The sequence below is a fragment of the Salmo salar genome, chromosome 07 (assembly GCF_965601325.2).
Source record: "Salmo salar chromosome 07, fSalSal1, whole genome shotgun sequence".
NCBI classification, from domain to species: Eukaryota; Metazoa; Chordata; class Actinopteri; order Salmoniformes; family Salmonidae; genus Salmo; species Salmo salar.
The window spans coordinates 70874388-70896990 of NC_138297.1; the positions used below are offsets into that span (position 1 = coordinate 70874388).

The following is a 22603-nucleotide window of genomic DNA, read 5'->3' on the forward strand; positions in this document are numbered from 1 at the left end:
GTAGGCGCTGTAGGACTCTGACGTGGCTGCTTCTCTCTGCAGAACACGGAAGTAAAGGTCGCATCATCTGACGTCACTACTCCCGTTAAGTTGCAACCAGGCTCCTTTTTCTGGAGGAGCCACATGCGATGGTATGAAAAGTATGAAAGCGTTGTACAACTGTACATGCAGGACCGGAACACTATAGAATGTAATGCCACTGTATAGGACCTGTAAATGTTTACGGAAGGGGATGTTTGCCCGGTCAGTCGGTAGTGTCGAAGCCTGGAAAGACCCCTGCAACTTTTCCTGATGTGTGGCAGAGGGTAGACATTTTGGCTGGTTTACATTAGCTAGCTAGCTTCATGCTATACAGTACTACTGAAACCTGTATGTAGATTTTACAGGATAGTTATCAAGACGACCATGGCTAACCGACTGTCAGACCTTTTCTCGAACAGCCGCCTCGTCATTGGATTATTGGCCAACTTGCTATCATCGATATGCATCGTTTTCATCAACAAATGGATCTATGTTCACTATGGCTTCCCAAACATGACTCTAACTCTGATCCATTTCGTTGTGACATGGCTTGGACTATGGGTATGCCAGAAGATGGACATATTTGCGCCAAAGAGTCTCCAACCCACCAAAATTATCTGGCTCGCTCTAAGCTTCTGTGGCTTCGTGGCTTTCACCAATCTGTCTTTACAAAACAACACCATCGGTACTTACCAGCTGGCCAAAGTGATGACAACTCCTGTGATCATTGTCATACAGACAATGTACTACAAGAAGACATTCTCCACCAAGATCAAGTTGACTTTGGTAGGTAGGAGGTAGGGGGGTTTGCAATGTACAAATGCTGCTGCCTGCTACAAAGTATCTAGCATTCCATACAGAATGGCAGATTGGCATTATACCTTTTTATTTTTAATATAAAATACTTTTCTAATTGTACAAACATACCGAAGTTGAATTATACACAACCAAGCACAAGTTTTAAGAAAAACTAACTTTTTCAGAGGTCTTATATACATTAAATGATGCATATCATGTATGTTTCAAATGTAGTAGTGAGTTTCAGAATTTCAATAATACAATTCAATTATTGACCAGGAAATTGAATTCATTATCATCTTGGAATAAACCAAATTTGACGTCATTATATGTGAAATTGGCAATATTAATATTCTTTGAAAATAATAAATATAACTCCACCCAGAAAGTGGTAATATAATCACAGCTAAATTAAAATATGTTTCGTAGTTCCAATGTCATTCCCACAAAACTGTACAGTGATTACGCTCTACATTGAATCATGATGATTCATGTACTGGAGGCAGCTTTGCAGAGTGGTCACTAGCTGGCAAAGTCATAAAATCTCTCTGTCCAGTATGAAGGACGTTGGAGGTACTTTCACAAGCAGATATCCATATACTTCTAGTCATTACACCTACTAGCATGCTAGCAGATATCCATAGACTTCTAGTCATTACACCTACTAGCATGCTAGCAGATATCCATAGACTTCTAGTCATTACACCTACTAGCATGCTAGCAGATATCCATATACTTCTAGTCATTACACCTACTAGCATGCTAGCAGATATCCATAGACTTCTAGTCATTACACCTACTAGCATGCTAGCAGATATCCATAGACTTCTAGTCATTACCCCTACTAGCATGCTAGCAGATATCCATAGACTTCTAGTCATTACACCTACTAGCATGCTAGCAGATATCCATAGACTTCTAGTCATTACACCTACTAGCATGCTAGCAGATATCCATATACTTCTAGTCATTACACCTACTAGCATGCTAGCAGATATCCATAGACTTCTAGTCATTACACCTACTAGCATGTGTAACAGTGTAGGTTCCGTCCCTCTCTTCGCCCCAACCCGGGCTCGAACCAGGGACCCTTGCACACATCAACAACTGACACCCCACGAAGTATCGTTACCCATCGCGCCACAAAAGCCGCGGCCCTTGCAACGCAAGGGGAAACCCTACTTCAAGTCTCAGAGCGAGTGACGTCACCGATTGAAACGCTATTAGCGCGCACCACCGCTAACTAACTAGCCATTTCATATCGGTTACACTCACCCCCCCTTTGACCTCCTCCTTTTCCGCAGCAACCAACGATCCGGGTCAACAGCATCAATGTAACAGTGATAGGTTCCGTCCCTCTCTTCGCCCCAACCCGGGCTCGAACCAGGGACCCTTGCACACATCAACAACTGACACCAACGAAGCATCGTTACCCATCGCGCCACAAAAGCCGCGGCCCTTGCAACGCAAGGGGAAACCCTACTTCAAGTCTCAGAGCGAGTGACGTCACTGATTGAAACGCTATTAGCGCGCACCACCGCTAACTAACTAGCCATTTCACATCGGTTACACATGCTAGCAGATATCCATAGACTTCTAGTCATTACACCTGCTAGCAGATATCCATAGACTTCTAGTCATTACACCTGCTAGCAGATATCCATAGACTTCTAGTCATTACACGTACTAGCATGCTAGCAGATATCCATAGACTTCTAGTCATTACGCTAATGCTAGGCAGGTCCTCACCAGACATCACCGGCAACAACGTCGCCTATGGGCACAAAAAACATTCATTGCTACAGAATGTAGTAATTTTATGTCAAAACGCATATCAAATGAGATATTGTTTTACTACAATGTAAAAACGATTTAAACTGAGCCATGTTGCTTTAAAAAGCTGACTCTTCCAAATGAAAAATGGATCACTTTGGAACCCACCGTCGCTGGGTTCATACAAACCCACCTCTTCACTGACGAGTCGTGGTTTTGTCTCACCAGGGGTGATGGTCGGATTCGCATTTATCGTCAAAGGAATGAGCGTTACACCGAGGCCTGTACTCTGGAGCGGGATCGATTTGGAGGTGGAGGGTCCGTCATGGTCTGGGGCGGTGTGTTACAGCATCATCGGACTAAGCTTCTTGTCATTGCAGGCAATCTCAACGCTGTGCGTTACAAGGAAGACTTCCTCCTCCCTCGTGGTACCCTTCCTGCAGGCTCATCCTGACATGACCCTCCAGCATGACAATGTCACCAGCCATACTGCTCGTTCTGTGCGTGATTTCCTGCAAGACAGGAATGTCAGTGTTCTGCCATGGCCAGCGAAGAGCCCGGATCTCAATCCCAATGAGCACGTTTGGGACCTGTTGGATCGGAGGGTGAGGGCTAGGGCCATTCCCTCCAGAAATGTCCAGGAACTTGCAGGTGTCTTGGTGGAAGAGTGGGGTAACATCTCACAGCAAGAACTGGCAAATCTGGTGCAGTCCATGAGGAGGAGATGCACTGCAGTACTTAATGCAGCTGGTGGCCACACCAGATACTGACTGTTACTTTTGATTTTGACCCCCCCTTTGTTCAGGGACACATTATTCCATTTCTGTTAGTCACATGTCTGTGGAATGTGTTCAGTTTATGTCTCAGTTGTTGAATCTTGTTAGGTTCATACAAATATTTACACATGTTAAGTTTGCTGAAAATAAACGCAGTTGACAGTGAGAGGACGTTTCTTTTTTTGCTGAGTTTAGATGTCCATAATGTTAGGTGATGTGTGTCTGTCTACTAGGTGTCCATAATGTTAGGTGATGTGTGTCTGTCTACTAGGTGTCCATAACGTTAGGTGATGTGTGTCTGTCTACTAGGTGTCCATAATGTTAGGTGATGTGTGTCTGTCTACTAGGTACCCATAATGTTAGGTGATGTGACTTCCTGTGTGTCTGTCTACTAGGTGTCCATAACGTTAGGTGATGTTACTTCCTGTGTGTCTGTCTACTAGGTGTCCATAACGTTAGGTGATGTGACTTCCTGTGTGTCTGTCTACTAGGTGTCCATAACGTTAGGTGATGTGACTTCCTATGTGTCTGTCTACTAGGTGTCCATAACGTTAGGTGATGTGTGTCTGTCTACTAGGTGTCCATAACGTTAGGTGATGTGCGTCTGTCTACTAGGTACCCATAACGTTAGGTGATGTGACTTCCTGTGTGTCTGTCTACTAGGTGTCCATAATGTTAGGTGATGTGTGTCTGTCTACTAGGTGTCCATAACGTTAGGTGATGTGTGTCTGTCTACTAGGTGTCCATAACGTTAGGTGATGTGTGTCTGTCTACTAGGTGTCCATAACGTTAGGTGATGTGTGTCTGTCTACTAGGTGTCCATAACGTTAGGTGATGTGTGTCTGTCTACTAGGTGTCCATAACGTTAGGTGATGTGACTTCCTGTGTGTCTGTCTACTAGGTGTCCATAACGTTAGGTGATGTGTGTCTGTCTACTAGGTACCCATAATGTTAGGTGATGTGTGTCTGTCTACTAGGTGTCCATAATGTTAGGTGATGTGACTTCCTGTGTGTCTGTCTACTAGGTGTCCATAATGTTAGGTGATGTGTGTCTGTCTACTAGGTACCCATAATGTTAGGTGATGTGTGTCTGTCTACTAGGTGTCCGTAACGTTAGGTGATGTGTGTCTGTCTACTAGGTACCCATAATGTTAGGTGATGTGACTTCCTGTGTGTCTGTCTACTAGGTACCCATAATGTTAGGTGATGTGACTTCCTGTGTGTCTGTCTACTAGGTGTCCATAACGTTAGGTGATGTGTGTCTGTCTACTAGGTGTCCATAATGTTAGGTGATGTGTGTCTGTCTACTAGGTACCCATAACGTTAGGTGATGTGACTTCCTGTGTGTCTGTCTACTAGGTACCCATAATGTTAGGTGATGTGACTTCCTGTGTGTCTGTCTACTAGGTACCCATAATGTTAGGTGATGTGACTTCCTGTGTGTCTGTCTACTAGGTGTCCATAACGTTAGGTGATGTGTGTCTGTCTACTAGGTGTCCATAACGTTAGGTGATGTGTGTCTGTCTACTAGGTGTCCATAACGTTAGGTGATGTGACTTCCTGTGTGTCTGTCTACTAGGTGTCCATAACGTTAGGTGATGTGTGTCTGTCTACTAGGTGTCCATAACGTTAGGTGATGTGTGTCTGTCTACTAGGTGTCCATAACGTTAGGTGATGTGACTTCCTGTGTGTCTGTCTACTAGGTGTCCATAACGTTAGGTGATGTGTGTCTGTCTACTAGGTACCCATAACGTTAGGTAATGTTACTTCCTGTGTGTCTGTCTACTAGGTACCCATAACGTTAGGTGATGTGACTTCCTGTGTGTCTGTCTACTAGGTACCCATAATGTTAGGTGATGTGTGTCTGTCTACTAGGTGTCCATAACGTTAGGTGATGTGTGTCTGTCTACTAGGTACCCATAATGTTAGGTGATGTGACTTCCTGTGTGTCTGTCTACTAGGTACCCATAATGTTAGGTGATGTGTGTCTGTCTACTAGGTGTCCATAACGTTAGGTGATGTGTGTCTGTCTACTAGGTACCCATAATGTTAGGTGATGTGTGTCTGTCTACTAGGTACCCATAATGTTAGGTGATGTGACTTCCTGTGTGTCTGTCTACTAGGTACCCATAATGTTAGGTGATGTGTGTCTGTCTACTAGGTGTCCATAACGTTAGGTGATGTGTGTCTGTCTACTAGGTACCCATAATGTTAGGTGATGTGACTTCCTGTGTGTCTGTCTACTAGGTACCCATAATGTTAGGTGATGTGACTTCCTGTGTGTCTGTCTACTAGGTGTCCATAATGTTAGGTGATGTGTGTCTGTCTACTAGGTACCCATAACGTTAGGTGATGTGACTTCCTGTGTGTCTGTCTACTAGGTGTCCATAACGTTAGGTGATGTGACTTCCTGTGTGTCTGTCTACTAGGTGTCCATAACGTTAGGTGATGTGTGTCTGTCTACTAGGTACCCATAACGTTAGGTGATGTGACTTCCTGTGTGTCTGTCTACTAGGTACCCATAATGTTAGGTGATGTGACTTCCTGTGTGTCTGTCTACTAGGTACCCATAACGTTAGGTGTGATCCTCAACTCCTACTATGATGTGAGATTCAACCTCCTGGGGATGGTCTTTGCCACACTAGGAGTGTTCGTCACCTCCCTCTATCAGGTGGTAAGTAGTGATGCTTTGAAGTGCACTTGGACCTGGCGAACACTACAGTCTATGTGTGAACCGGCTGTCTTCCAAATGACACCCTATTCCCTATGAGTCCTGGTCAAAAGTAGAGCACTTGAAAGAAATAGGGTGCTAGTTGGGATGCAGACACGTTAGTGGACTTTCTTGCCTTATTCATACCTCTTATTATCAAGGTGTATTGTACTACTATCTCAGGCCTCATAATTGATTGATAATACATCTCTCTCTCTCTCTCTCCCCACCTCCCTCCCTCCATCTCTCTCCCCCTACCTCCCTCCCACATCCTCCCCCTCTTCCCCCCACCTTCCTCCCTCACTCCCCCCACCTCCCTCCCTCTCTCCCCCCACCTTCCTCCCCACCTTCCTCCCTCTCTCTCTCCCTCTATCTCAGTGGGTAGGTGTGAAACAGCATGAGCTCCAGGTAAACTCCATGCAGCTACTCTACTACCAGGCCCCCATGTCCTCTGCCTTCCTCCTCTCCCTCGTGCCCTTCTTCGAACCTCTCTCTGGGGAGGGGGGCATCTTCGGACCCTGGTCCTTCCCAGCACTGGTAAGAGACAGAGAGGGGGGGAGGGAAAGAGAGACCACCGATCAGTTAGCTAATGGATAGTACACCTAATCAGAACTCAGCATTAACTCTGTCACTGAGAGTTATTCTACAGTTTCCTCTCTCTCTCTCTCTGAGACACACAGGGAAACATACTTGGAAGAACTCAGCATTAACTCTGTCACTGAGAGTTATTCTACAGTTTCCTCTCTCTCTCTGAGACACACAGGGAAACATACTTGGAAGAACTCAGCATTAACTCTGTCACTGAGAGTTATTCTACAGTTTCCTCTCTCTCTCTGAGACACACAGGGAAACATACTTGGAAGAACTCAGCATTAACTCTGTCACTGAGAGTTATTCTACAGTTTCCTCTCTCTCTCTGAGACACACAGGGAAACATACTTGGAAGAACTCAGCATTAACTCTGTCACTGAGAGTTATTCTACAGTTTCCTCTCTCTCTCTCTGAGACACACAGGGAAACATACTTGGAAGAGCTCAGCATTGTGAGTCTGTTCAGAACATGATGAATGCCGTGGCCTTGGTTGGTTCAGGGATGGTGAAGTTGTAATCCCACTACCTGACTCATACTGCATGACTGGGGTAAGATACTTTAAGACCAGGTCTAAGCAGATGGGCCAGAGAAACCATCAGCTCTTTTGCATGCAAGGTTAGAAGGAGGGGGAGACTTTGGGGGAATTCCTGGCTTGGCCTAAATATTCAAATAGTTTATTTTGTTAATGTAAATTATTTTGAGAGAGAGAGAGAGAGGTGTTTGATACTTTCAGTTTATCTTCAGAATGAGTGAGAGACTACATCCTGTGATGGATTACTCATATGAGATGAGTCACTGAAGGCACACAAGCACTAGTTCTCTACGGACATGTCAAAGCATGTTCAGCTGTGCGTGGCCAGTAGTCTGCCCAGCAACCAAACCTGCCACTAGGTCAAAGGAGCTCACTTCAACACTGTTGTACTGACCCCTAAGGTCCACAACCCTCCACTTCCACCCCCTGGAGATAGACTAGTTATAACAAACAGTGGTAAAATACTGATGTTGCTAATGCTGCTAACATGCTACGGTGCTGTTGTTACCTGTATCTCTTACCTTCAGACCATGGTGATGCTAACATGTTGTATCTCTACCTTCAGACCATGGTGATGCTAACATGTTGTATCTCTACCTTCAGACCATGGTGATGCTAACATGTTGTATCTCTACCTTCAGACCATGGTGATGCTAACATGTTGTATCTCTACCTTCAGACCATGGTGATGCTAACATGTTGTATCTCTACCTTCAGACCATGGTGATGCTAACATGTTGTATCTCTACCTTCAGACCATGGTGATGCTAACATGTTGTATCTCTACCTTCAGACCATGGTGATGCTAACATGTTGTATCTCTACCTTCAGACCATGGTGATGCTAACATGTTGTATCTCTACCTTCAGACCATGGTGATGCTAACATGTTGTATCTCTACCTTCAGACCATGGTGATGCTAACATGTTGTATCTCTACCTTCAGACCATGGTGATGCTAACATGTTGTATCTCTACCTTCAGACCATGGTGATGCTAACATGTTGTATCTCTACCTTCAGACCATGGTGATGCTAACATGTTGTATCTCTACCTTCAGACCATGGTGATGCTAACATGTTGTATCTCTACCTTCAGACCATGGTGATGCTAACATATTGTATCTCTACCTTCAGACCATGGTGATGCTAACATGTTGTATCTCTACCTTCAGACCATGGTGATGCTAACATGTTGTATCTCTACCTTCAGACCATGGTGATGCTAACATGTTGTATCTCTCCTCCAGGCCATGGTGATGCTAACATGTTGTATCTCTACCTTCAGACCATGGTGATGCTAACATGTTGTATCTCTACCTTCAGACCATGGTGATGCTAACATGTTGTATCTCTACCTTCAGACCATGGTGATGCTAACATGTTGTATCTCTACCTTCAGACCATGGTGATGCTAACATGTTGTATCTCTACCTTCAGACCATGGTGATGCTAACATGTTGTATCTCTACCTTCAGACCATGGTGATGCTAACATGTTGTATCTCTACCTTCAGACCATGGTGATGCTAACATGTTGTATCTCTACCTTCAGACCATGGTGATGCTAACATGTTGTATCTCTCCTCCAGGCCATGGTGATGCTAACATGTTGTATCTCTACCTTCAGACCATGGTGATGCTAACATGTTGTATCTCTACCTTCAGACCATGGTGATGCTAACATGTTGTATCTCTACCTTCAGACCATGGTGATGCTAACATGTTGTATCTCTACCTTCAGACCATGGTGATGCTAACATGTTGTATCTCTACCTTCAGACCATGGTGATGCTAACATGTTGTATCTCTACCTTCAGACCATGGTGATGCTAACATGTTGTATCTCTACCTTCAGACCATGGTGATGCTAACATGTTGTATCTCTTACCTTCAGACCATGGTGATGCTAACATGTTGTATCTCTCCTCCAGGCCATGGTGATGCTAACATGTTGTATCTCTACCTTCAGACCATGGTGATGCTAACATGTTGTATCTCTACCTTCAGACCATGGTGATGCTAACATGTTGTATCTCTTACCTTCAGACCAGGATGATGCTAACATGATGTTGTATCTCTCCTCCAGGCCATGGTGATGCTAACATGTTGTATCTCTCCTCCGGGCCATGGTGATGCTAACATGTTGTATCTCTCCTCCAGGCCATGGTGATGCTAACATGTTGTTGTATCTCTCCTCCAGGCCATGGTGATGGTAACATGTTGTATCTCTACCTTCAGACCATGGTGATACTAACATGTTGTATCTCTACCTTCAGACCATGGTGATGCTAACATGTTGTATCTCTACCTTCAGACCAGGATGATGCTAACATGTTGTTGTATCTCTCCTCCAGGCCATGGTGATGCTAACATGTTGTATCTCTCCTCCAGGCCAGGATGATGCTAACATGTTGTTGTATCTCTCCTCCAGGCCATGGTGATGCTAACATGTTGTATCTCTCCTCCAGGCCATGGTGATGCTAACATGTTGTTGTATCTCTCCTCCAGGCCAGGATGATGCTAACATGTTGTATCTCTCCTCCAGGCCATGGTGATGCTAACATGATGTTGTATCTCTCCTCCAGGCCATGGTGATGCTAACATGATGTTGTATCTCTCCTCCAGGCCATGGTGATGCTAACATGTTGTATCTCTCCTCCAGGCCATGGTGATGCTAACATGTTGTATCTCTCCTCCAGGCCATGGTGATGCTAACATGTTGTTGTATCTCTCCTCCAGGTCATGGTGATGCTAACATGTTGTATCTCTACCTTCAGACCATGGTGATGCTAACATGTTGTATCTCTACCTTCAGACCATGGTGATGCTAACATGTTGTATCTCTACCTTCAGACCATGGTGATGCTAACATGATGTATCTCTACCTTCAGACCATGGTGATGCTAACATGTTGTATCTCTACCTTCAGACCATGGTGATGCTAACATGTTGTATCTCTACCTTCAGACCATGGTGATGCTAACATGTTGTATCTCTACCTTCAGACCATGGTGATGGTAACATGTTGTATCTCTTACCTTCAGACCATGGTGATGCTAACATGATGTATCTCTACCTTCAGACCATGGTGATGCTAACATGTTGTATCTCTACCTTCAGACCATGGTGATGCTAACATGTTGTATCTCTACCTTCAGACCATGGTGATGCTAACATGTTGTATCTCTACCTTCAGACCATGGTGATGCTAACATGTTGTATCTCTACCTTCAGACCATGGTGATGCTAACATGTTGTATCTCTACCTTCAGACCATGGTGATGCTAACATGTTGTATCTCTACCTTCAGACCATGGTGATGCTAACATGTTGTATCTCTACCTTCAGACCATGGTGATGCTAACATGTTGTATCTCTACCTTCAGACCATGGTGATGCTAACATGTTGTATCTCTACCTTCAGACCATGGTGATGCTAACATGTTGTATCTCTACCTTCAGACCATGGTGATGCTAACATGTTGTATCTCTACCTTCAGACCATGGTGATGCTAACATGTTGTATCTCTACCTTCAGACCATGGTGATGCTAACATGTTGTATCTCTACCTTCAGACCATGGTGATGCTAACATGTTGTATCTCTACCTTCAGACCATGGTGATGCTAACATGTTGTATCTCTTACCTTCAGACCATGGTGATGCTAACATGTTGTATCTCTCCTCCAGGCCATGGTGATGCTAACATGTTGTATCTCTTACCTTCAGACCAGGATGATGCTAACATGATGTTGTATCTCTCCTCCAGGCCATGGTGATGCTAACATGTTGTATCTCTCCTCCGGGCCATGGTGATGCTAACATGTTGTATCTCTCCTCCAGGCCATGGTGATGCTAACATGTTGTTGTATCTCTCCTCCAGGCCATGGTGATGGTAACATGTTGTATCTCTACCTTCAGACCATGGTGATGCTAACATGTTGTATCTCTACCTTCAGACCATGGTGATGCTAACATGTTGTATCTCTACCTTCAGACCAGGATGATGCTAACATGTTGTTGTATCTCTCCTCCAGGCCATGGTGATGCTAACATGTTGTATCTCTCCTCCAGGCCATGGTGATGCTAACATGTTGTTGTATCTCTCCTCCAGGCCAGGATGATGCTAACATGTTGTATCTCTCCTCCAGGCCATGGTGATGCTAACATGATGTTGTATCTCTCCTCCAGGCCATGGTGATGCTAACATGATGTTGTATCTCTCCTCCAGGCCATGGTGATGCTAACATGTTGTATCTCTCCTCCAGGCCATGGTGATGCTAACATGTTGTATCTCTCCTCCAGGCCATGGTGATGCTAACATGTTGTTGTATCTCTCCTCCAGGCCATGGTGATGGTAACATGTTGTATCTCTACCTTCAGACCATGGTGATGCTAACATGTTGTATCTCTACCTTCAGACCATGGTGATGCTAACATGTTGTATCTCTACCTTCAGGCCAGGATGATGCTAACATGTTGTTGTATCTCTCCTCCAGGCCATGGTGATGCTAACATGTTGTATCTCTCCTCCAGGCCATGGTGATGCTAACATGTTGTTGTATCTCTCCTCCAGGCCAGGATGATGCTAACATGTTGTATCTCTCCTCCAGGCCATGGTGATGCTAACATGATGTTGTATCTCTCCTCCAGGCCATGGTGATGCTAACATGATGTTGTATCTCTCCTCCAGGCCATGGTGATGCTAACATGTTGTATCTCTCCTCCAGGCCATGGTGATGCTAACATGTTGTATCTCTCCTCCAGGCCATGGTGATGCTAACATGTTGTTGTATCTCTCCTCCAGGTCATGGTGATGCTAACATGTTGTATCTCTACCTTCAGACCATGGTGATGCTAACATGTTGTATCTCTACCTTCAGACCATGGTGATGCTAACATGTTGTATCTCTACCTTCAGACCATGGTGATGCTAACATGATGTATCTCTACCTTCAGACCATGGTGATGCTAACATGTTGTATCTCTACCTTCAGACCATGGTGATGCTAACATGTTGTATCTCTACCTTCAGACCATGGTGATGCTAACATGTTGTATCTCTACCTTCAGACCATGGTGATGGTAACATGTTGTATCTCTTACCTTCAGACCATGGTGATGCTAACATGATGTATCTCTACCTTCAGACCATGGTGATGCTAACATGTTGTATCTCTACCTTCAGACCATGGTGATGCTAACATGTTGTATCTCTACCTTCAGACCATGGTGATGCTAACACGTTGTATCTCTACCTTCAGACCATGGTGATGCTAACATGTTGTATCTCTACCTTCAGACCATGGTGATGCTAACATGTTGTATCTCTACCTTCAGACCATGGTGATGCTAACATGTTGTATCTCTACCTTCAGACCATGGTGATGCTAACATGTTGTATCTCTACCTTCAGACCATGGTGATGCTAACATGTTGTATCTCTACCTTCAGACCATGGTGATGCTAACATGTTGTATCTCTACCTTCAGACCATGGTGATGCTAACATGTTGTATCTCTACCTTCAGACCATGGTGATGCTAACATGTTGTATCTCTACCTTCAGACCATGGTGATGCTAACATGTTGTATCTCTACCTTCAGACCATGGTGATGCTAACATGTTGTATCTCTACCTTCAGACCATGGTGATGCTAACATGTTGTATCTCTACCTTCAGACCATGGTGATGCTAACATGTTGTATCTCTACCTTCAGACCATGGTGATGCTAACATGTTGTATCTCTACCTTCAGACCATGGTGATGCTAACATGTTGTATCTCTTACCTTCAGACCATGGTGATGCTAACATGTTGTATCTCTCCTCCAGGCCATGGTGATGCTAACATGTTGTATCTCTTACCTTCAGACCAGGATGATGCTAACATGATGTTGTATCTCTCCTCCAGGCCATGGTGATGCTAACATGTTGTATCTCTCCTCCGGGCCATGGTGATGCTAACATGTTGTATCTCTCCTCCAGGCCATGGTGATGCTAACATGTTGTTGTATCTCTCCTCCAGGCCATGGTGATGGTAACATGTTGTATCTCTACCTTCAGACCATGGTGATGCTAACATGTTGTATCTCTACCTTCAGACCATGGTGATGCTAACATGTTGTATCTCTACCTTCAGACCAGGATGATGCTAACATGTTGTTGTATCTCTCCTCCAGGCCATGGTGATGCTAACATGTTGTATCTCTCCTCCAGGCCAGGATGATGCTAACATGTTGTTGTATCTCTCCTCCAGGCCATGGTGATGCTAACATGTTGTTGTATCTCTCCTCCAGGCCAGGATGATGCTAACATGTTGTATCTCTCCTCCAGGCCATGGTGATGCTAACATGATGTTGTATCTCTCCTCCAGGCCATGGTGATGCTAACATGATGTTGTATCTCTCCTCCAGGCCATGGTGATGCTAACATGTTGTATCTCTCCTCCAGGCCATGGTGATGCTAACATGTTGTATCTCTCCTCCAGGCCATGGTGATGCTAACATGTTGTTGTATCTCTCCTCCAGGTCATGGTGATGCTAACATGTTGTATCTCTACCTTCAGACCATGGTGATGCTAACATGTTGTATCTCTACCTTCAGACCATGGTGATGCTAACATGTTGTATCTCTTACCTTCAGACCATGGTGATGCTAACATGTTGTATCTCTTACCTTCAGACCATGGTGATGCTAACATGTTGTATCTCTACCTTCAGACCATGGTGATGCTAACATGTTGTATCTCTACCTTCAGACCATGGTGATGCTAACATGTTGTATCTCTACCTTCAGACCATGGTGATGCTAACATGTTGTATCTCTACCTTCAGACCATGGTGATGCTAACATGTTGTATCTCTACCTTCAGACCATGGTGATGCTAACATGTTGTATCTCTACCTTCAGACCATGGTGATGCTAACATGTTGTATCTCTACCTTCAGACCATGGTGATGCTAACATGTTGTATCTCTACCTTCAGACCATGGTGATGCTAACATGTTGTATCTCTACCTTCAGACCATGGTGATGCTAACATGTTGTATCTCTACCTTCAGACCATGGTGATGCTAACATGTTGTATCTCTTACCTTCAGACCATGGTGATGCTAACATGTTGTATCTCTACCTTCAGACCATGGTGATGCTAACATGTTGTATCTCTACCTTCAGACCATGGTGATGCTAACATGTTGTATCTCTCCTCCAGGCCATGGTGATGCTAACATGTTGTATCTCTACCTTCAGACCATGGTGATGCTAACATGTTGTATCTCTACCTTCAGACCATGGTGATGCTAACATGTTGTATCTCTACCTTCAGACCATGGTGATGCTAACATGTTGTATCTCTTACCTTCAGACCATGGTGATGCTAACATGTTGTATCTCTTACCTTCAGACCATGGTGATGCTAACATGTTGTATCTCTTACCTTCAGACCATGGTGATGCTAACATGTTGTATCTCTACCTTCAGACCATGGTGATGCTAACATGTTGTATCTCTACCTTCAGACCATGGTGATGCTAACATGTTGTATCTCTACCTTCAGACCATGGTGATGCTAACATGTTGTATCTCTACCTTCAGACCAGGATGATGCTAACATGTTGTTGTATCTCTCCTCCAGGCCATGGTGATGCTATCTGGCCTCATAGCCTTCCTAGTCAACCTGTCAATCTACTGGATCATAGGGAACACCTCTGCTGTCACGTATCCTTTTGTTCTGGCTGGAGGTCAAGGGTCAACCACAGGACTGTCTCAAAAATGTCAATTCATCTGTCCTCGATTCCTCACATCATCTCTCCTTCTCAAAACTCATTGAAGAATAAGGTCAGAGTGGAGGGACCTTTGACCTTCTCCTCCAATATTGTTGATAAGGAGGCGAGGAGATATGATGTGAGGAATCACCATGACAACTAGTATAACTCTGGGGTCAATATTACAAAGTTGTGTATGTGATACATTTCAAATTCACTGTGTGCGCCTTCTTTTTTAATTTGACCTTAACCGTGAACTCCTACAGCTACAACATGTTTGGCCACTTCAAGTTCTGCATCACCCTGTTGGGGGGCTATGTTCTCTTCCAGGACCCCCTGTCTCTAAACCAGGGCCTGGGCATCCTCTGTACCCTCGCTGGCATCCTCTCCTACACCCACTTCAAGCTGGCAGAGCAGGAGGAGGGCAAGAGCAAGCTGGTCCAGAGGCCATGATAGGCCCACCGGAGTGCCAATCCATAGAGGCTGCTGCTCTCATTGGTTGCTTGACAACTCACTGGTTCCCTAGGATTGTTTGAGGGAAGGGCCAGGTTGGAATCATAGAACTAGAATTCTATAGTTGGAATGTGATTGTTGAGTGAAAGGGGAACTGGCCAAACAGTGAGATAGTTCTGTCAGGGAACACTAATGATCATGTTTTGTAAGATAATGATGATAATACACTGCTAAAGAAGTGGAATGTATACTGTATTGGAAGATGTGGAAGGTCAGCAAGCCTAGTATTTACATTGGTTTTGCATTACTCAAGATGCTGTCTTATATTTCAGTATTTTTGCCGGGAACGATAAAAGAGTGGACAACTTGCTCTTAACAATTTCCAAATGCTGAAGATACTTTTGCATTATTGAATGATTTTTTTTTTCATACTGTGATCTTCAATAAATGGTATTTTATTGATAGTTTGTCTCATTTAGGAAGCTTGGGGAAGTTACCTGAACCTGCCACAGAGCATTGAGAGGCCCATTAACAGCTGTATGAATGGAGGTTAGGTAGGGCTACCACTCATTGTGGTCGTAGAGAAAAGGAAGGACTCTGTTTTCATAGTGCTGCTCACAACCTATTTATGTCAAAGGTTGATGAAGTGAAAAGTAATGCATATCTCAAATACTTTCTAATTACAGATTGTTTCATGGAAAAAGGACTAAATCACATTGTTTGTTGAACATTCTGATTGCTGCTGGGACAGTCCTGAGAAACAAGACTACATACAGCTTTTTATTTATTTTTTATTTATTTCACCTTTATTTAACCAGGTAGGCCAGTTGAGAACAAGTTCTCATTTACAACTGCGACCTGGCCAAGATAAAGCAAAGCAGTTCGACAACATACAACAACACAGAGTTACACATGGGCTTGCCCTTTACAAGTTAGTCAACATGATATCATACAGGATTGGAATAAGAGTTGGGTCGTATTCATTAGTGCACACTGTAGCAAAACGTTTTGCAACAGAAAACCAAAACAAGCGTTTCTTACTGGACAAGTTCAGTTATTCCATCCCTGTTTCAGTCTGTTTTCTTATGTTTGGCGTCTAGTGAATACGAACCTGCGATGGGAGGTGGTGTGGACGAGAAAAATCTAGGTAGGTGGGGACTGTGCTACAAGGTACAGGCAGTTCCCTGGTCTCAGAGAGTGGCCTCAGTGTTCTGCTGTCTGCTCAGCCTCTAGGTTCACAGGCCTGCCATTGTGGCTCAGTGTAGTGTGTACACACCCAACCACCAGAGGCCAACAAAAACACATGAGCCAAATAACAAGGACATATCTGTGGTAGCACAGAACTTCAGTCCCCGGGGGCTACGTCCCAAATGCCACCCTACTCCCTATATAGTGCACTACCTTTGACAAGAGCCCCATGGGGAGGTAGTCCCCTAATATAAAGGGAATAGGATGCCATTTGAGAGACGGCTTCCCCTTTCTGTATAAACTGGAACTGAATGGTTACGTGGCTATTTATAACTCTTCAACGTTATCCTACCCTGCTCATTTACAAAGTCAATGAAGCCGGTGAGAGACTTGTGAGACTGATGAGACGGCATCATGTAAGATTTAGTATAATATAATTATTTCCAGTCGCCAGAGACCCATCAAGTAAATCTAATCACAATGTAAATTACTTTACAAAGTCTATAATCATCCCATTCTTTGAAGCAAGTGGATAACTTGACTTTAATCGTAAACTTTAATGACTTAATGGCCTTTGTCATTCCATTTGTACTAATTAGAAGTTATAAATGATTAATAACACTTATTGGAGGTTATAAGGCTTAATAACATGCCCCGACATGTTGAGGCTCTGAAACAACATGTCGTTCTAAAATAACATCTGACTCATTATGTCAGCCCTTCTAGGAATGAGAGGGGGAGCAGACTGGAAAATATGCCAACGATACCAGAGAAGACCAAAAACTTTCTGCTGGTTCAAGGACAAATATAAGATTTGATGTATTTTGATGCACACAAAAGTTATCAACAAAATAGACCATTTATAATGAATCTTCCACTTTTCATTTTGTCCATCAATAAACACATTTGTGAATGATTTAACTAATCCAAATCAAGGAGCCATTTCTGACCAGTAGGCCTTTCCTTTTTAGAAGTTGTGGTTTGACTTTCATTAACCAAGGAAAGTCGTGACGTTTCTCACAGTCTCAATGACCACTAGTTCCATGACCACTAGTTCCATGACCACTAGTTCCATGACCATTAGTTCCATGACTACTAGTTCCATGACCATTAGTTCCATGACCATTAGTTCCATGACCACTAGTTCCATGACCATTAGTTCCATGACCACTAGTTCCATGACCATTATTTCCATGACCACTAGTTCCATGACCATTAGTTCCATGACCACTAGTTCAATGACCACTAGTTTCATGACCACTAGTTCAATGACCACTAGTTCCATGACCATTAGTTCCATGACCACTAGTTCCATGACCACTAGTTCCATGACCATTAGTTCCATGACCATTAGTTCCATGACTACTAGTTCCATGACCATTAGTTCCATGACCACTAGTTCCATGACCTTTAGTTCCATGACCATTAGTTCCATGACCACTAGTTCCAAGACCAGTAGTTCCATGACCACTAGTTCAATGACCACTAGTTCCATGACCACTAGTTCCATGACCACTACTAGTTCCATGACCACTAGTTCCATGACCATTAGTTCCATGACCACTAGTTCCATGACCATTAGTTCCATGACCACTAGTTCCATGACCACTAGTTCCATGACCACTAGTTCCATGACCACTAGTTCCATGACCACTAGTTCAATGACCACTAGTTCCATGACCACTAGTTCCATGACCATTAGTTCCATGACCACTAGTTCCATGACCATTAGTTCCATGACCACTAGTTCCATGACCACTAGTTCCATGACCATTACTAGTTCCATGACCATTAGTTCCATGACCACTAGTTCCATGACCACTAGTTCAATGACCATTAGTTCCATGACCACGAGTTCAATGACCATTAGTTCCATGTATCTTCTGTTGTAGATTCACTGATACCAGTTTATTCTCTGTTCTTCTAACCAAAGGACTAGCATCATATGGACTAGCATCATATGGACTAGCATCAAAAGGACTAGCATCATATGGACTAGCATCATATGGACTAGTATCATGGACTAGCATTAAAAGGACTAGCATCATATGGACTAGCATCATATGGACTAGTATCATGGACTAGCATCAAAAGGACTAGCATCATGGACTAGCATCATATGGACTAGCATCATATGGACTAGTATCATGGACTAGTATCATGGACTAGCATCAAAAGGACTAGCATCACATCCGCCACACTGATCCTCAACACGGGGGTCTCTCAGGGGTGCGTGCTCAGTCCCCTCCTGTACTCCCTGTTCACTCATGACTGCACGGCCAGGCATGACTCCAACACCATTAAGTTTGCTGATGACACAACAGTTGTAGGCCTGATCACCGACAACGATGAGACAGCCTATAGGGAGGAGGTCAGAGACCTGGCCGGGTGGTGTAAGGACAACAACCTCTCCCTCAAAGTGATCAAGACAAAGGAGATGATTGTGGACTACAGGAAAAGGAGGACAGAGCATGCCCCCATTCTCATCGACAGGGCTGTAGTGGAGCAGGTTGAGAGCTTCAAGTTCCCTGGTGTCCACATCACCTACAAACTAACATGGTCCAAACACACCATGACAGTCGTGAAGCGGGCACGTCAAAACCTATTCCCCCTCAGGAGACTGAAAAGATTTTGCATGGGTCCTCAGATTCTCAAAAGGTTCTACAGCTGCACCATCGAGAACATCCTGACTGGTTGCATCACTGCCTGTTATGGCAACTGCTCGGACTCCGACCGCAAGGCACTACAGAGAGTAGTGCGTACGGCCCAGTACATCACTGGGGCCAAGCTTCTTGCCATCCAGGACCTCTATACCAGGCGGTGTCAGCCCTAAAAATTGTCCAAGACTCCAGCCACCCTAGTCTTAGATTGTTCTCTCTGCTACCCCACGGCAAGCGGTGCCGGGGGAACCAAGGCTAGGTCCAAGAGGCTTCTAAACAGCTTCTACCCCCAAGCCATAAGACTCCTGAACATCTAATCAAATGGCTACCCAGACTATTTGCATTGCCTCCCCATTTTAAGCTGCTGCTACTCTGTTATTATCTATGCATAGTCACTTTAATAACTCTACCTACATGTACATATTACCTCGACTAACCGGTGCCCCCGCACATTGAATCTGTACCGATACCCCCTGTATATAGCCTCCACATTGACTCTGTACCGGTACCCCCTGTATATAGCCTCCACATTGACTCTGTACCGGTACCCCCTGTATATAGCCTCCACATTGACTCTGTACCGGTACCTCCTGTATATAGCCTCCACATTGACTCTGTACCGGTACCCCCTGTATATAGCCTCCACATTGACTCTGTACCGGTACCCCCTGTATATAGCCTCCACATTGACTCTGTACCGGTACCCCCTGTATATAGCCTCCACATTGACTCTGTACCGGTACCCCCTGTATATAGCCTCCACATTGACTCTGTACCGGTACCCCCTGTATATAGCCTCCACATTGACTCTGTACCGGTACCCCCTGTATATAGCCTCCACATTGACTCTGTACCGGTACCCCCTGTATATAGCCTCCACATTGACTCTGTACCGGTACTCCCTGTATATAGCCTCCACATTGACTCTGTACCGGTACCCCCTGTATATAGTCTCCACATTGACTCTGTACCGGTACCTCCTGTATATAGCCTCCACATTGACTCTGTACCGGTACCCCCTGTATATAGCCTCCACATTGACTCTGTACCGTAACACCCTGTATATAGCCTCCACATTGACTCTGTACCGGTACCCCCTGTATATAGCCTCCACATTGACTCTGTACCGTAACACCCTGTATATAGCCTCCACATTGACTCTGTACCGGTACACCCTGTATATAGCCTCCACATTGACTCTGTACCGGTACCCCCTGTATATAGCCTCCACATTGACTCTGTACCAGTACCCCCTGTATATAGCCTCCACATTGACTCTGTACCGGTACCTCCTGTATATAGCCTCCACATTGACTCTGTACCGTAACACCCTGTATATAGCCTCCACATTGACTCTGTACCGGTACCCCTGTATATAGCCTCCACATTGACTCTGTACTGGTACCTCCTGTATATAGCCTCCTCATTGACTCTGTACCGGTACCCCCTGTATATAGCCTCCACATTGACTCTGTACCATTACACCCTGTATATAGCCTCCACATTGACTCTGTACCGGTACCCCCTGTATATAGCCTCCACATTGTCTCTGTACCGTAACACCCTGTATATAGCCTCCACATTGACTCTGTACCGGTACCCCCTGTATATAGCCTCCACATTGACTCTGTACCGGTACCTCCTGTATATAGCCTCCTCATTGACTCTGTACCGGTACCCCCTGTATATAGCCTCCACATTGACTCTGTACCATTACACCCTGTATATAGCCTCCACATTGACTCTGTACCGGTACCCCCTGTATATAGCCTCCACATTGACTCTGTACCGTAACACCCTGTATATAGCCTCCACATTGACTCTGTACCGGTACCCCCTGTATATAGCCTCCACATTGACTCTGTACCGTAACACCCTGTATATAGCCTCCACATTGACTCTGTACCGGTACACCCTGTATATAGCCTCCACATTGACTCTGTACCGGTACCCCCTGTATATAGCCTCCACATTGACTCTGTACCGGTACCCCCTGTATATAGCCTCCACATTGACTCTGTACCGGTACCCCCTGTATATAGCCTCCACATTGACTCTGTACCGTAACACCCTTTATATAGCCTCCACATTGACTCTGTACCGGTACCCCCTGTATATAGCCTCCACATTGACTCTGTACCGGTACCCCCTGTATATAGCCTCCACATTGACTCTGTACCATTACACCCTGTATATAGCCTCCACATTGACTCTGTACCGGTACCCCCTGTATATAGCCTCCACATTGACTCTGTACCGGTACCCCCTGTATATAGGCTCCACATTGACTCTGTACTGGTACCTCCTGTATATAGCCTCCACATTGACTCTGTACCGGTACCCCCTGTATATAGCCTCCACATTGACTCTGTACCGTAACACCCTGTATATAGCCTCCACATTGACTCTGTACCGGTACCCCCTGTATATAGCCTCCACATTGACTCTGTACCGGTACCCCCTGTATATAGTCTCCACATTGACTCTGTACCGTAACACCCTGTATATAGCCTCCACATTGACTCTGTACCAGTACCCCCTGTATATAGCCTCGCTATTGTTATTTTACTGCAACTCTTTCATTATTTGTTACTTTTTTTATTTCTTTTTTTTCTTAAAACTGCATTGTTGGTTAAGGGCTTGTAGGTAACCATTTCACTGTAAGGTCTACACGTAGATAGTTCCCATGTTTGTAGTTGGCGCATGTGACAAATAAAATTTGATTTGATAAGGTCTAGCATCATGGACTAGCTTCATATGGACTAGCATAAAGGTCAAGTATCATGGACTAGCATCATAAGGTCTAGCATCATAAGGACTAGCATCATGGCACTATAATGATGAAGTGTGAACAGCCAGGACATGTCTCAGCATCCGACCAGACCAGGGGCAGAGTAGGACTGCTGATCTAGGATCAGGTCCCTCCTGTCCATGTTATCTTATTCATTGTGATCTAAAAGGCAGAAGGAATCCTAGATCAGCACTCCTACGCTTGATAAATGGCCCTAGAGCAGAGCTGGTTGACAGAAAAACAGAACGTAACACAAACACACTTTTGTCTCTGGCAGACGGAGGCAATGATTTTGCAGTCAGCAAGAAGCCATGTGAAGAGTCACAATGCCCCTGTTTCAACGAGCGAGTGCCATGTCAAGAGATTGACCCATATTGGAGTGAAGATACAGAAGAACACTGATGTATTCCTCTCTCAGGGGATAATGATGATGAATACACTTATAAAGCTAGACATACAGAAACATGTCTATTATATGAATTCAATGTGATTGATTTCATCTTCACACTGACTGTGTGATTTGAATGACAACCAATGCCATT

General features: G+C 44.5%; 1 protein-coding gene across 3 annotated transcripts; it reads left to right on the forward strand.

Moving 5' to 3' along the window:
- Positions 1-51: 51 nt before the first annotated feature.
- On the forward strand, positions 52-15884 carry LOC106598669 (solute carrier family 35 member E3). Of its 3 annotated transcripts, none has more exons than XM_082978031.1 (6): positions 52-807; positions 2973-3197; positions 5932-6042; positions 6457-6615; positions 14840-14922; positions 15236-15884. In XM_082978031.1, the coding sequence occupies exons 1-6, from the start codon at positions 406-408 to the stop codon at positions 15420-15422; spliced, it is 1167 nt and encodes a 388-aa protein (XP_082834157.1). In that variant the 5' UTR covers positions 52-405; the 3' UTR covers positions 15423-15884. The 3 variants fall into 3 exon arrangements, with proteins under 3 accessions (XP_082834157.1, XP_082834158.1, XP_082834159.1); XM_082978033.1 differs by having other exon boundaries at positions 634-807; positions 2821-3197; XM_082978032.1 differs by lacking the exon at positions 2973-3197.
- Positions 15885-22603: the final 6719 nt, after the last annotated feature.